The sequence below is a fragment of the Silene latifolia genome, chromosome 6 (assembly GCF_048544455.1).
Source record: "Silene latifolia isolate original U9 population chromosome 6, ASM4854445v1, whole genome shotgun sequence".
In the NCBI taxonomy this organism is placed as follows: domain Eukaryota; kingdom Viridiplantae; phylum Streptophyta; class Magnoliopsida; order Caryophyllales; family Caryophyllaceae; genus Silene; species Silene latifolia.
Window position 1 is genome coordinate 132,200,714 of NC_133531.1, and position 14,941 is coordinate 132,215,654.

General features: G+C 33.7%; 1 protein-coding gene across 1 annotated transcript; it reads right to left on the reverse strand.

Moving 5' to 3' along the window:
- Window positions 1-3,383: 3,383 nt before the first annotated feature.
- On the reverse strand, window positions 3,384-5,122 carry LOC141588702 (multiple organellar RNA editing factor 2, chloroplastic-like). Its single transcript, XM_074410130.1, has 4 exons — window positions 4,695-5,122; window positions 4,105-4,202; window positions 3,950-4,015; window positions 3,384-3,523 (listed from the first exon to the last, which is right to left on the reverse strand). Exons 1-4 carry the CDS (start codon window positions 5,096-5,098, stop codon window positions 3,384-3,386), a joined length of 708 nt encoding a protein of 235 aa, XP_074266231.1. The 5' UTR covers window positions 5,099-5,122.
- Window positions 5,123-14,941: the final 9,819 nt, after the last annotated feature.

The window sequence follows — 14,941 nt, forward strand, 5'->3', positions numbered from 1 at the left end:
TTTAGTAAAGTTATAAAATATGTTTAATGATTTTTTTTCTTTAACATAAAACTAATGATTACAAATAATAAAGTTTCTCAAATTATGTTAATGATTTTTTATTTTTTTTTTGTGATGAAGCTAATTATATCAGTTTAATATTTGTTTTATACAAAATGTGTCAAGTCATTCTCTCATATATAATAATAGATAACAAAAATTTAGAAATTTACAGTTTATAAAATTATAGTGAATTTATCTTCCTTAATTAAAATATTATAATTTAGATTTTCAAAGAAAATATTATTATTTGATTAAAAGGTTATAATTTGATGAAATGATAATAATTTAAAGAAAGAAATATTTTTGTTTTCTTATTTAGCTTGATACCTTTTTGGATGAAAACTTTGGAGAATTTTATTCTCTTAGTATATAGGAGGATTCATTCCAAATTTTATACCTTCAAATTTTTATATTTCACCTAATTGTATTTTAATATGAGAAAAAAAAAGTAGTATTTCATGAATTTTTTTTTAACATAAAGTTAATGATTTTATTTTATAACATTGCTTAAATTATCTTAATGAGTTTTTTCACGTAGCTAATAATATTATTTTATTGTTTTATATAGTTTAAGTAGGCATTAAGTCATTTTCGAAGAAAAATTAACGATTTTGTATTTTATAATTTTATACTCCTTTTATTTTATTTTGATTAAAACATTATATAATTATAATTTAGAATTTAATAAAAAAAGCCATGTTTTAAGAAAAAGATTATAGTTTAATGGGAAAAATTTATTTCTTTCCTTATATAAGTAGGTGGAGTTTGGAGGGAAAACTTTTGAGAATTTTTATTCTCTTAGTAGTAGGGGGATTGTCAATCTTGTCTTTAATTTTATTTTATGTTATTGTCTTATTGTTTATTTGCTTTTGGAATTTGCAGTTATTAGTCGGAGATTAGAGGATTTTGTTTTGTCGGATTTTAATTCACACCATACCGCCGCAACGATAATTTTGGAATTTGGCTTCGATCGGTCGGTTATGAATTTTGTAAAGTTTGAGGCCTCTTATTTTTTTTTTGGCAGCGGACCTCCAAGCTAGTTCAATTCAACTTTCTTACATAAACCAATTCGATAGCTACGGTCCACTCGTGATCACCTCATGTTTTCCCGCATTGGGGGAATATAGTAAATTATCCCATAAGTTTGATAGTATGTGCAATTAAGGCCCTGTTCTTTTGGACTTAATTTCAGTTCTAATAAGTTGATTGATTGATTGAAGCTCCATTGATTGAGTTGATTCGATTCGATTGATTCAGATTCGATTGATTGATTGATTCGATTTCATATTAGTTTATTTCAACATTACTATTATTATTCTTATTAATATCATTATTATTTTTATATTAATGTATTTACTATTGTTATTATTATTATATTATTTTTATATTTATTATATTACTATTATATTTATTAATAATTAATTCGTATTATTTATATTATTATATTTATATTTAATACATTTATTAGTATTATTATTATTATCATCATTATCATTATTATTATTATTATTATTATTTTATTAATATATTTATTATTATTAATATTATTCATAACATATTTATTATTATTATTATTATATGGGTTTTTTGTCAAACACACCCTTTAAAAAAAAAGTTTGTGAAACACAACCTTTAATAAAAAAAAATTTGTTAAACACGACATTTTGGCTAGAGCTTGAACACTTGCAATGGGGTGACTTTCAGTCCATGTTTGGTATAGCAAACGAGGTCGGTTTGAGATGTTTTTAGACTCCTTGGAAAGGTGGGAGTATAAGCTTTCTAGGCGTTATCACTAATTCAATACGGCGGTGATAGGTGGACTTATGTGGGGTCTATTGGTGTGTAAAGTAAGGATGGTCAATGAGTGAATTGGTGTTTTTCCGATTTGTTTTTACCTCCAATTCACTCTTTGACCAACCTTACTATACACACCAATAAACCCCACATAAGGCCACCTATCGCCACCGTATTGGTAACCCCTGAAAAGCTTGTACTACCACCTTTCCAAAAAGTCTAAGAACACCTCAAATCGACCTTGATTGCTACCTCAAATATCGACTTAAAGTCACCTTATTGCAAGGTGGTTAAATTCTTGCCAAAATGTCGTGTTTTACAAAAAAAAAAAAATTATTAAAGGTTGTGTTTTACAAACTTTTTTTTTAAAGGTGGTGTTTGGAAAAAAAAGTTTTTTAAAGGTTGTGTTTGACAAAAAACCCTTATTATATTAATAAGTTATTATTTAATATTTATTATTTTATTAATATACTCATTATTATTAATATTATTAATCACATATTTATTAATATTATTATTATATTTAATATTATTATGTTAATAAGTTATTATATTAGACCGATTGTTATTATTATATTATTATTATTATTATTATTATTTATTTTTTAGTTATTATTATTAATTTATTATATTATTATTATTAATGTTATCATTTATATTACTAATATATTATTATTATTATTATTACTATATTTATTATTATATTAATATTTTATTTTTTATATATCTTATTAGATTATTATTATTAGATTATATTAATATATTATTATTAATAATGAATAATATTATAATAATATTTATTATTATTATTGGTATTATTTTTATTATAATATTTATTATTATTATTATTATTATAATCTTTTTATTATTATTTCAGTTCAGTTTAGTTCAGTTCAGTTCAGATCAGTTCAGTTCAGTTCAGTTCAGATCAGTTCAGCTCCATTAAGTTCAGTTCCGATCAGTTCAGCTCCATTAAGTTAAGTTCAGTTCAGACAATTTCAGTCCAAAAGAACAGGGCCTAAGTCCCTTAACTTATAAATGTAGCAAATAAGCCCCATAAGTTTCTCTTAATGTGCAATTCAACACATATTTAATTTTTAATAATAAAATTAATGAAATTTACTAAATTAAATATATTTACTGTTATTAAAAGTCAAAATTATTGAGCAAATATTATTCCTAAAATTCCTAATTATTAGATAGCATAATCAAATATATATTTTTTTTGATAAAAAAAGTATTCATAAAATGAGAATTTTTATTTTTTACTGAAGTTACAATGAAAAGTTACATGCCCAAATTTTTTTGATCTTAAATTTGGTTCACATTTTTGGTGAATATGTAAATATTCTACTCGTATTTAATTTTTAATAGATATATTTAAAATGATTTTTATAATAGTAAATAATAAGTTTTAGTTAAAAACAATGCTAGAAAAATTGATTTGGGGTAATTGCACATTTTAAAAAACTTATGAGAGTAATTTACTACAAGTGAAACTTAGGGGATTGAATTGCACAGAGTACATAAGTTATGGGGCTAATTTACTACATCCCCGTTTCCCTCATCTTATAACGACTTCTATCACCAGATCTTGGCCTATCACCATGTCTTGGAGCAACTGTCTCAACTCTCCTTTGCCTCTCTGGAGATCTCTGGACGATTTCACCATTAACAAACAGCTCCGCTGCAGAGAATAAGATGGATAGCACATTTTAGTGTCTAAAATGTATGTACAAACTACAAACTAGTAGTGAGTTTTTTTTTTTTTTTAGACAACAGTGAACTAGTAGTGAGTTGCATTACACCAATTTGGTGGTCTACTAATACGAATATAAATTCCTCCCTCCAAATATATGTAGTGTGTAAATTTTATCAAATTTAATTTACTACAACTATTTTCTATTATCATCTTTATAAAGTACCAACTATTGTATAGATTGTGAAAATATTCTCAAGTAAACACTCTTAATAACTAAAATCAAATGGTAAAATGAGATAATATCTATGAGGTTTGGTTAATACAATTCATGAGTATTTAAGTTTATCATCAAAAGTATCATTTTGTTTTTCTTAGGAAGGATTCTATGAAAAACGAAATTATCTATATTACCTCCATAGTCCTTGTACTCTTCATCAACATAGGCATCCGGAAGAACGAAAAGAACACCCGGCAAACCTACATGCAAACCAACTTCCAGATGAATAAATGCATACTAGGAGTAGTATATAACGGCATAAACAAGCCAACATAGAAAGCCACATTACCTTCCATCTTTTTTGCAGTCTCTTCATCAACTTCACAACCGAACCCAAAGTATCTCTCACAGGAGACATTGTAAATCTTCTTAATCGCCTCTTCCTTACTGATTCATTCATATACACAATGTAATCAATCATATTGAAATTTATAAAGCAATTTTAAAAAACATATTGTCGTAGACTCGTATGTCGCTAAATAACAAAAACTGCAATGGACAGACGAGAAAGCGAACATCCACAGATGAATTCAAGGAAACTTGTATTGCATTAAGGTAAACAAGGACTAAAGGAGACAACAAAAAAAGTGATAATTTTAACTGAAAAATTCAAATTTTCAAGCCCACCTAATTTCGTCAAGGCCTAATACATTCCCATGATGTCCATAGCCGATTCGCCTCAACTTCAAAAATAAAATGAAACATCAAGAATGTATATAATCCCTACATTCCAATCATATGTTTATCTATCTATTCTTCCTTGGCGGTATTTTAGTAAAAGGCCAACAAATGATTACGAAGGAGGGGGTAGAAACCCTAAAATTAAGCAATCAAACCAACTCCATAAAAGTAACTATCTGCATTAAAATGAGTAATAACCTGCCAACAACTTTGGAAAGGGTTTGAATATAAGCATCAATCATCTGCTGTTTGCTCGCGTCTTCGTCACCGGTTTTATCCATAAGAATAAGCCAATGTGCATAATCACAACCCGAAGGAGGCGACTCAAAGTCCGTAGGCGGGCGGTCACTGGAGTTGGACCCACCCGAGTTGTTGTTATTGAGTGGGGAGTTGACCCGGCATCGGATGGAGTCGAACCGGGTGGCGGAAAACGGAACGAGGGACCGGGTTGAGTTGGAGATAAGGAGGGTGGGACGGGCGGGTCGGGTTGGTCGGAGTGTGGGTGGGCGAGTGATGGTTGGGACGTTGGAGAAGAGGCGTTTGAGAGAAGGGCGGAGGAATAGGGTTGTTGTTAGGGTTTTAGTGATGGGGGTTGTCGCCATTGTTGATGAGAGAAATGAAATGAGTGAGGGGATTCCAAGTCGACTTAAACCTAGAGACTAGATCCGAGGCGCATGACTGACTCGATCCATACTTGATCTATTAGTATAGAGAATCAATATTTATTTATTTATCTATCTATCTATATTATTAAAGGAAGCTTTTTTTTCGAGCGATTACAGAGAGTCCAACTTTTCTAAAAGACATTCGAGCAATAGATAATATAAAAATATAATAATATTAGTAATATAGTTATAAGAATCTGGTTAGGCGATCATAGTTGAGAAGAATTCTAATCTAAAACTAACATTATTTACCAAGTCATACGTAAATTGCTAATAAATAAGAGAGTAATAGATAGAGTTCTATAAGCTCAAAACACAACATAAGCCATAAGTTTACGTGAAGATAACCAATTCTAATACAATTGCAACCCTATACATGTTATATATATATATACTTTATATTTCAGCTCTACATCTCTTACTATTTGCTCATCAAAATATTTCCTTTTGAATGTGTTTTGCTTTCGTCGTTTTAATTATTTCATGTGAAATAAAATTTCTTTCTAATGAGAAATTAATGATTATATACTTATTTTTACTAACAAAAATCATTTGTATATATTGTGCAGATTTGTTGTTGAAAGAACTTGAAGATCACAAATAAGATCATACATCCTGTTGTACAGGAAGCATGATACATCAAGCCCATATATTACATATTAAACTATTTAAGCCCAAAAAAAAATTCTACACATCTCCATTTTTCCCTAATTCTGATTTCTCTTCAGTCGACAAACCCTACCCCCTCTTTCTCTTCTCTAAATTTCTCTTAAACGATCCGTAATTATGATTCTAATATGGTGAAAAGAAATCAATTGACATCATAATCAAGGAGGAAAAACGCATCTAATAATATTTTGGTGAACGAGAAGCAATTTACATCATCATCAAGAAGGAAAAATGGATCTAATAATACTTTAAGGTAAATTTCTACACCAATCATACGAACTATTATTAGAAGAATACAAATTCAAAAATTCGAGTATATAAGAATACGAGCTATTAAGATAAGAATATGAGCTAATGTAAAAAGATTACGAGCTTAAAAGAATCACGAACTTAAAAATACAAGCACATGAGAATACGAGCTATTAAGATAATAATACGAGCTAATGTAAAAAAAATACGAGTTTAAAGGATTACGAGTTTAAAAATACTACCGCATAAGAATATGAGCTATTAATATAAGAATACGAGCTAATTTAAAAAGAATACGAGCTTAAAAGGATCAAGAGTTTTAAAATACGAGCACATAAGAATATGAGCTATAAAGATAAAAATATGAGCTAATGTAAAAAGTATACGAGCTTCAACTATTTTCTTGTATTAAAAATTTTGGATAAATTTTTTTTTTCCTCACGAGTCACGTCATATGATTTGTTCCATTATAATAATTTAAAGGAGAATATGATTCATTAAGTGGATGGTGGATAAAGATGGAGAGGAGTTAGAAAAATATGGAAGCAGTCATAAAAAAGTAGGAGGATTGAATTCAAAATTGGATTACGTTATTTTTTTTTTTGTAAAAGCATTTGGAAAAAGACTAAAATAACCTTGGATGTACAATGCTCATTGTACATCCAGTTGTATAGTCTTGGAACTGTTTGATGTTAGGGAAGGATGAAGACAAAAGTAGAAATTTGTTAGCATAAGATAAATAAGGTAAGATAACCAAGTGGTGTTAGTCTAGTGGTAGCTGGGTTAAACCTTGAAGCTTGCAGAAATGCAGGAGTTGAGAGGTCCTGGTTCGACTACGATTAGGCGATGATCACCACGCAGCCCCCGAAGGGGTGGCTTACATGGTCCATGTGGTGGTGCGGGAATGCATGGGCCGGGGGGACTCAACCCCCTCGTCATAAAAGGTTTGTGCTTTAAATTTATTTACATTGCAATATTAACATATATATAGTAGTGGTAAATGAGTTGTAAGTATACATGGAGGTCATAACTTCTACGCATAAATTAATCTATTAGTTTGTACATATGTTTGTGTTTGTATACAATGTTTCATCCAATTTTACAACACTACGTTTTATATATATTCGCATTTTCATCTTAAATATCGATAACTATTCGGTCATTATTGACATAGTCACTTTTTTGTTGATTGTGTTAGTGCTTTATTCGTGTTCGTGTTCGTACACAAGTTTATTTATTACAAACACGAATAGACGCAATAATAAGAGTTTGTAACTATTTTCAATTAATCTTCACTACTCTATCCTATATCGCCGGTCTCTTTCATCATACTCCTTTCTTCGTACTACCCTTAAAAAATGATTCCGCCTAAATCCTATTCATATGATTTAGTAAGACTCAAGGTAAATGCTATAGGTTTAAAACTGTGAACAATAATAAGCATCGATTAGACCACAAGATCACCATGCTTTCGGTTCTCCTTTCAATCAAACAGCCTTTTTAAGAATCGTGTTAGGTTCTCGACACATACAATGTGGCTCATGCCCATGTGTAACATTAACTTGATTATAAAATTCAGTATAGTAACTTCACTTGAAAAGTTACATTGAGTTTCACATCAATGTAATTCCCAAGTCACAGATGGTTGATTCACAAGTTCAGTCTTCTCTTGATGATGCACCTCTATTCTTTGATAATCTTACTATTACTAAGAATAAGAGTCAGTCTGTTGTACAACAAAATCCCTCTATTTCTGCACGAATAATGTAGGTGTGCTTTAAAAACTTTTGATGTTAGATACAAGTTTACTAACGCGTGCAGGTTTTATCACGTGAAACAGACACACACTTGGTGTTGTGAACAAGCTATAACACACGCTTACGATTGAGTGTCTTGTGACCAATTGAGTATGGAGCACAATGGATGAATTTGTAAAGCTTATGATAGAAACGTAAAGTAGGAGAAAGTAATTAGAGAAGTAAACTGTTTTGTTTTATTGATAATCAAAGCTCTCTTTTATAATACAATAGGAGATAACAATAATATATTGTTACCTAAACAACCTACTGTAAACTAGGAATTGATTACGTAAAGATAGCCTAGAATATTGTGTTGACTCCACAATATTCTCGTCCAATACCCCCCCTCAAACTGGAGCATGAAGATCAAGAATGCCCAGTTTGTGAAGCAAGTAATGAAACTGTCGAACACCTAGAGGTTTGGTGAAGATATCAGCAATTTGTTCCGTGGTAGGAACATGAAACGGCTTGACGAGCTGACTCGTAATAGCATCCCGAACGAAATGGCAATCGATTTCGATATGCTTGGTGCGCTCGTGAAAAACGGGATTCTGAGATAAGTGTATAGCTGATTGGCTATCACAAAACAGCTTCATGGGTTCGGAAATCGGCACACCCAAAGTTGTTAACAAGCCTTTTAGCCACTTTAGTTCACACACAACAGCAACCATAGAGCGGTATTCGGCTTCAGCTGAGGACAAGGACACGGTTTGTTGCTTCTTAGTCTTCCATGATATGGGAGAGTCACCAAGAAAGACAAACCATCCTGAAACAGAGCGACGAGACAGAGGACATTTACCCCAATCCGAATCACACCAACCTGAAACCGTCAAGGAACTATTAGAGCGAAGCAACACTCCCTGACCGGGACTACCTTTGAGGTAACGAACGACCCGCAAAGCTGCGGTCATGTGGGCTCTGATACCATGATAAGTTCCGTTATCGGGCCTGGGCCGCACCCGCATAGAGAAGAGAGAGTCCGGCTGATAAGTCCAAGGAGGTTCCATCCCAAAACCAATTGGCAATGGGTGGAGTAACTCCTTGGTTTATATGATAGACAACTCTCTCCTCTTTTTCCGATGTGGGACACTCACATGTGCCTTTTTATCATGGGTAAGCTGTATCTTGACACTCCCCCTCACATGTGAGGTCCCTGTTCCGGCAGATTGGATCTTTTTTAAGTCTTTTGTCCAACTGCAATTTTTTGGCCCAGTTTTTTCTTTTTCTATTTTTCATGCCCAGGTCTTTGTTTTAGTTTTTTCAACCATGGGCTCTGATACCATGATAGAAACGTAAAGTAGGAGAAAGTAATTAGAGAAGTAAACTGTTTTGTTTTATTGATAATCAAAGCTCTCTTTTATAATACAATAGGAGATAACAATAATATATTGTTACCTAAACAACCTACTGTAAACTAGGAATTGATTACGTAAAGATAGCCTAGAATATTGTGTTGACTCCACAATATTCTCGTCCAATAGCTTATCATGGATTTCTTATTAACATATAGAGTACATATACATTGATACGTTTGAGTTTTTTTTTTTTGTTAAAATCTAATTAACAAAAGGGTATTTATGCGAGGATTTATGTAATTTTTTTTTTAATGAAAATACGGAGTGTTTTTTTTGGATAATATGAAAGAGAGCGTTTGAAGGGGAAAAAGGACGAGCCAAATTGTACTATGTATACTACATATATCAGGCATCTTTTTACATGTTTTGATCAAAATCGAGAAATACGCTTATATTAAAGCTACAACATATACCACAAAATAGCTTGACTAAAACTGAAATTTGGTGAGAGCTATTTTTCAAAGACTACTACGTAAATAATCATGCGTGATGCGACTAATTACAAATAGATTACTTCCTACCATAAAAACTCAACAATAAATGTTTATAGGTTTGTACGTAGGAGTCCCGGGCGTTTTAAAAGTTATAAACGAAGGACGAAATTGTGTGGTTTACTATAGGAATATAGAATTCTCATTAAAACTAAATTCATATGAACTTGAAATCTATGTGAATTGGACAAATGTTGTTAGATTGAAAATGAACTTTTAAAATATTTTGGAACTTCAACTTAGGTATGGAAGGTTAAATAAGTAGTTTGTTAATTGTGTAGAAATTGAGATTTCCTCATGAATTTGGAACCAAATAAATGGTTAGACATTAACCTAAATTTATGGACTTTTTTTAGCGCACGCATACAACTATACATGTAAATATAATTATAACAGTTAGTTTTGCGTACAACGGCCTTACATAAAATCATAAGTTAAGCCATTCACGTAAAACTGTAATAACATACTCCGTAAAAAATAAGCAATATTTTATCCATCTTTTGTTGATCACTTTTAGACATCTATCTCCTCCCCACTTAAATAATATGGTTATTTAATAAGAATAATCCAAAGTATGCCTCGTCTTCTCAAATTAATCACAACCATACTTTAACCCGTATCAATCCGATCTTTACACTCATTTTTCTTATATCGCTTTATTGGAAGGGCAACATGTTAAACAAGTTACCCCTTTCCCCTTTTATTATTTGAACCACCATTTTTGTTTCTTTGTTCTCACCTAATTTACCAATCTTTATCATCCATCATCTTCCTTCTTTACCAATCTTCAAACAATCAAAACTCAATGAACCCCATATACACCAGCATTCCCATAATATACACTTGTTTTGAAGTTGTCACAATGCTAATCTTCACATCGACATTCACCTCACAGAGTCACAGCTGCCCAGATTCTCTGCCTTATGTTCTAACAGTGACTATTGAATTCTCATTGAAGTTGCGTAACCAAAGGAGCAGAATAATTTGAATTACCACCCACTGAGACCTCCAAAATCCTCTCAATCTAAAACCCCAGATGAAAAATCAAAATCGAATTTTCTTTTACCTTCTCCGTTGATTCTACTACAATGGCGTCTGACGAATGACGAATTAGAGAGATGATGAAGGACGGAGATGATAGTAGGTGAGTAAAAAGTGGAGTACAATAACTATAAAGAGTAGATAAGTGAAAATTACTAAAGTAAAACGGTTGTAGCAAATCTAAAGATATATCAAATTTTGACAACCCTAGATTTTATGGGGAAATTGAGTAATGGGTAGTTAGTGTTTGAAGAAATAATTAATGGGTTTTTGATTGAATTGAGAAATTTGGGGAAAATAATTAAAGTTTCAATGAGATATTTGAAGACAAATAGGATTAAGATCACGCGAGTCATGCAAATAAAGAGGTAAAAAAAAATGGGATTAGTTGCTCCTGGGTTTACTGGTAAAAAAAGACATTGAAAAACGAAACAGACTGAAGAAGATGAAGATTTAAAGAAACCTACAAAGGTTCACTCTTCACCGGTTATAACAAGTCTAACATAAGGCTGGTGCAGTATAAGAAAAATGAGTATAAAGATCGGATTAATATGGGTTAAAGTATAGTTGGGATTAATTTGAGAAGACGAGACATAGTATGGATTATTCTCATTAAATAACCCTAAATAATACGCTTTTTAACATTTTTTTGTTACTTCGCACAAAAAAAAAACATTTTTATGTTACTAGATTGTATGGAGTTCATGATAGAATATTACAAATAGGCTCGTGCATCGCACGGGCATTAAATCTAGTTTTTATTATTAAAGAAAACTTTTTTTGAGCGATTATAGAGACTCTAACTTCTATCTATCTATCTATATTATTTGTGATCTTGTGATCATTGCCTTTATATCATATATTATATTAAAGCAACAACCGGCTACCCCTTTAATCGCCATGTGTCACACCCCAATTTCTCGCCACATGTCATCCAAATATTTAGAAGCCCAATACAATTTACAAAACATTCACTGTCCAATCATGGAAATAATTTTGACGTGATTTTAGGAAATATATTTATGGAGCCATTATATATTTTAGGAGAAATTTAGTTTACAAAACATTCACGGCCCAATCATGGAAACAATTTTAATTTTGACATAATGTTAGGAGATATTTATAGAGTCAATTTATATTTTATGAAAAATTTATGAAATGAATTTATATTTTTAGTTAGTTTGAAAACAACAATCATATTTTAGAAGATATATTTATGCGTAAAATTAAGATATGAAAACAACAATCATCTCCCGCATACTCCATATTTTAGTCCGTTTGAAAAAGATATTAATGCAACTAAATACAGAAGTAAATCATACGATATAATAATGGGCTACAACCCACAACCATGCAAAACGTCTACTTAGGAGCCAAAGAAGGAAACATTTGATTGACTTTTTATATTCTCATGCGTGACTTTAGCAATTGATGATTTTCAGTAAAAAAATTTAAAATTTCTTAATCTTTGTACCTACCTAACACAAAAGTACAGTGGCCGAATTTATTTGATATCATAACAGAAACAAAAATATTCCAAAACTGATTATAATTATAAAACATAAATTGTATCAATATAATCATAATTGATTAGAGTTGCTTGATTTTAGGACTATATTTTATTACCTTGAAATTCGGGTTTTATTTCCTAAAAAAAAACTATAAAAATAATTAAAATTTTACTTTCTTGAATAATCTAATATGGAGTAGTATTTTAATCAGAATAATCCATGCCTATTTTCGTTAGCAACGAATATCGTCATATGATCTTGATTGAAGGAAATGATACTCCGTATATGATATGATATGATATGATATTTAGACATTATAAGTCAAACTCAAAATAATACTAAGGTGTTCATTCACTTTAATACCTTACAACTAACATGTCGTAAAGTATCATCCTTATCCGCTTCAGTGGCATTAATATGGACTCTCGATATATCAATATTTTTAATTTTTAATTATTATCAATCAATGCATAAAAAGGCAACAACTCATTAATTTACGCCAAATAAGGAAGCCTTTTAGGAAAATATATGAAATGATTCCACTTTGCCAATACCATATATATCTCAATATTATTCTGCGTAAAATCACGCATCAGTTATATGCACTTATAGGAGATTCAGGGTACTACTCAATTCAGCCTAAAATTTTGGTCAAATCATCTAATTTACCATATTAGAATAAGTCCCACCCTTATTCTCCACCATAAACCCTCATCAATAAATTTCACAGATCCGGGAGTGGCAGAGGAAGCAATCAATATGTCTATAGATACGGAGAGCAGTCGAAACGTAAACTCAGTTGCCTCGGCCAAAGCCGGGAGTGACGAGGGAAACGCGACTTGCCAACAGCAAGTTGTTACTCGCCACAACGACCAGCTTGCTTAGGAACGTATAAGCACTGTTGAGACGCAAATCGAACGCCTCGGCCAGACCGAGAGTGAAAGAGGAAGCGATCAACACGTCTACATATACGAACACCTCGGCCGTTACCCCGAAGAGTGACGGGGACACAACGACTGATACGCTAACATGTTCACAACGGTGGTTGGGATAGCAAATCTGACCGCCTCGGCTAAGACCGTGCGCGTAAGAGGAAGCGACCAACATGCCAACATGTTTAAAAAAAAACGTTAAGTACAGTTGAGATACGCATTCTAACTGCGTCGGCCAAGCCGAAGGTCTCAACTAATAACGTAAGAAGACAACTCAGATGAGAATGAGATAAAGACCTCGGCCAAGCCGGAGGCAAAAGAAACAAACTCTTATTGAAATGTTTACAGGTAGTACAAGAAAGAAGACGACGGCCGTCCCCACAAGGGATAGCCTAAACACAACCTACCAATGTTTGAACAAGAAAAACAAAAAGTACAGCAAAAGGTTACGGACATAGGAATTGAAAGCGCCAAAAGAGATGGCAGGGAGGAAAGGCTCAATAGTTGGCCCCCGAACAGCTGAAACTGTCAGAAGGGCCGGGTGAATCCGGTGACGACCGCCCGTCTCCCTATGCTTGTTCTTTGCCAACACCAGCTAAAGCAAAGATCATTTTTAGTGGGCGACCCGAAGCCGACTGGGTAGCCAGCTGCCTTCGCTTTTCGCCTTCCTCCTGGCCGCCTTCACCTTTTTCAAAGCATGGGCCGCCTTCTCCGCAGCCTCCTCAGCGGCCTTCTTCGCCTCTGCCTCCTCCGCAGCCTTTGCCTCCGCAGCAGCCGCCTTATCATCAAGCAGCTGGTCAAATTTTTGCCACAGGAAAGAGCTCTCTGATTGCTTCCCTGGTGGTTTCTTCGGCCTGGTCCCGGTACTGGGCACACATGATAGGGATGACCTCAGTTTGGAGCGTCTCAATGTCCTTCTCCCTCTGGGCGAGGATGGCCCTTGTGTCCCTATGTGCCTGCGACTGAGCCGAATACAGAGACTTCCATTCTTCCCTCTTACCAACCGCGGCGTCATAAGCTCCATGAAGCTTGTCCCGCTCCTCCCGCAGCTTGGCGGCGTCATCCACGGCAGCCTCAGCCTTGGCTCTCTCAGCTAGGACCGCCTTTTCAGCGTCCTCCCTAAGCTTCTGTTCGGCCACCGCAGCCTCAGCCTTGGCTCTTTCGGCCTCCTTCTTAGCAGCGGCAAGATCGAGCCTAAGTCGTTCAACCGCAGGGGCAGCTCGAGCCATGACCGTTTCTTGCTCCATAATATGAGCGCCGGCTAGTTCATTCCACTTAGCCAGCGTCTTGCACAACCTTGTGTCTTCCGCCACAAGCTGAGCAGGGGAAGGCTTCGAGAAAGAGGAGTCGACGACGACATTTTGATTGCCCGTCTGCTTTGGCCGCTTCTCCGATCGCCGTTCAGTGAGAGGGTCAGCCGGCAGCGGTTGATCTACAAAAAACTCAGACAGAGCATCCATGTCAAAAGTCATTGACACGTCAGAGAGCCTATCATCGGGAATGCCTAAAGAACCACCTAAATCCGAGCCATGGGTTAGATCCGTACCAGTCTGGACCTTCTTAAATGAAGGGACGGCTGAGTGACCCCCTGCCTCAGTTACGGTGGTAGCAGGCATCGATTCTTTTCTCTTCTTTGAAGGAGGAGGACCCTTCGCAACGGTGACCTCCTCATCGATAATATCGACGACCACCACCTGCTCCTTTTGGACTTCGGGGATCGAGGATTGGGCTGG

What these genes read in the sequence shown, in the direction of transcription:
- LOC141588702 (XM_074410130.1), bottom strand. Translation starts at nt 5,098, where the DNA reads ATGGCGACAACCCCCATCACTAAAACCCTAACAACAACCCTATTCCTC. An exon ending in CTTTCCAAAGTTGTTGGCAG is followed by an intron (nt 4,203 to 4,694) that starts GTTATTACTCAT and finishes TGAATGAATCAG; the next exon opens with TAAGGAAGAGGCGATTAAGA. An exon ending in GACTGCAAAAAAGATGGAAG is followed by an intron (nt 4,016 to 4,104) that starts GTAATGTGGCTT and finishes GTTTGCATGTAG; the next exon opens with GTTTGCCGGGTGTTCTTTTC.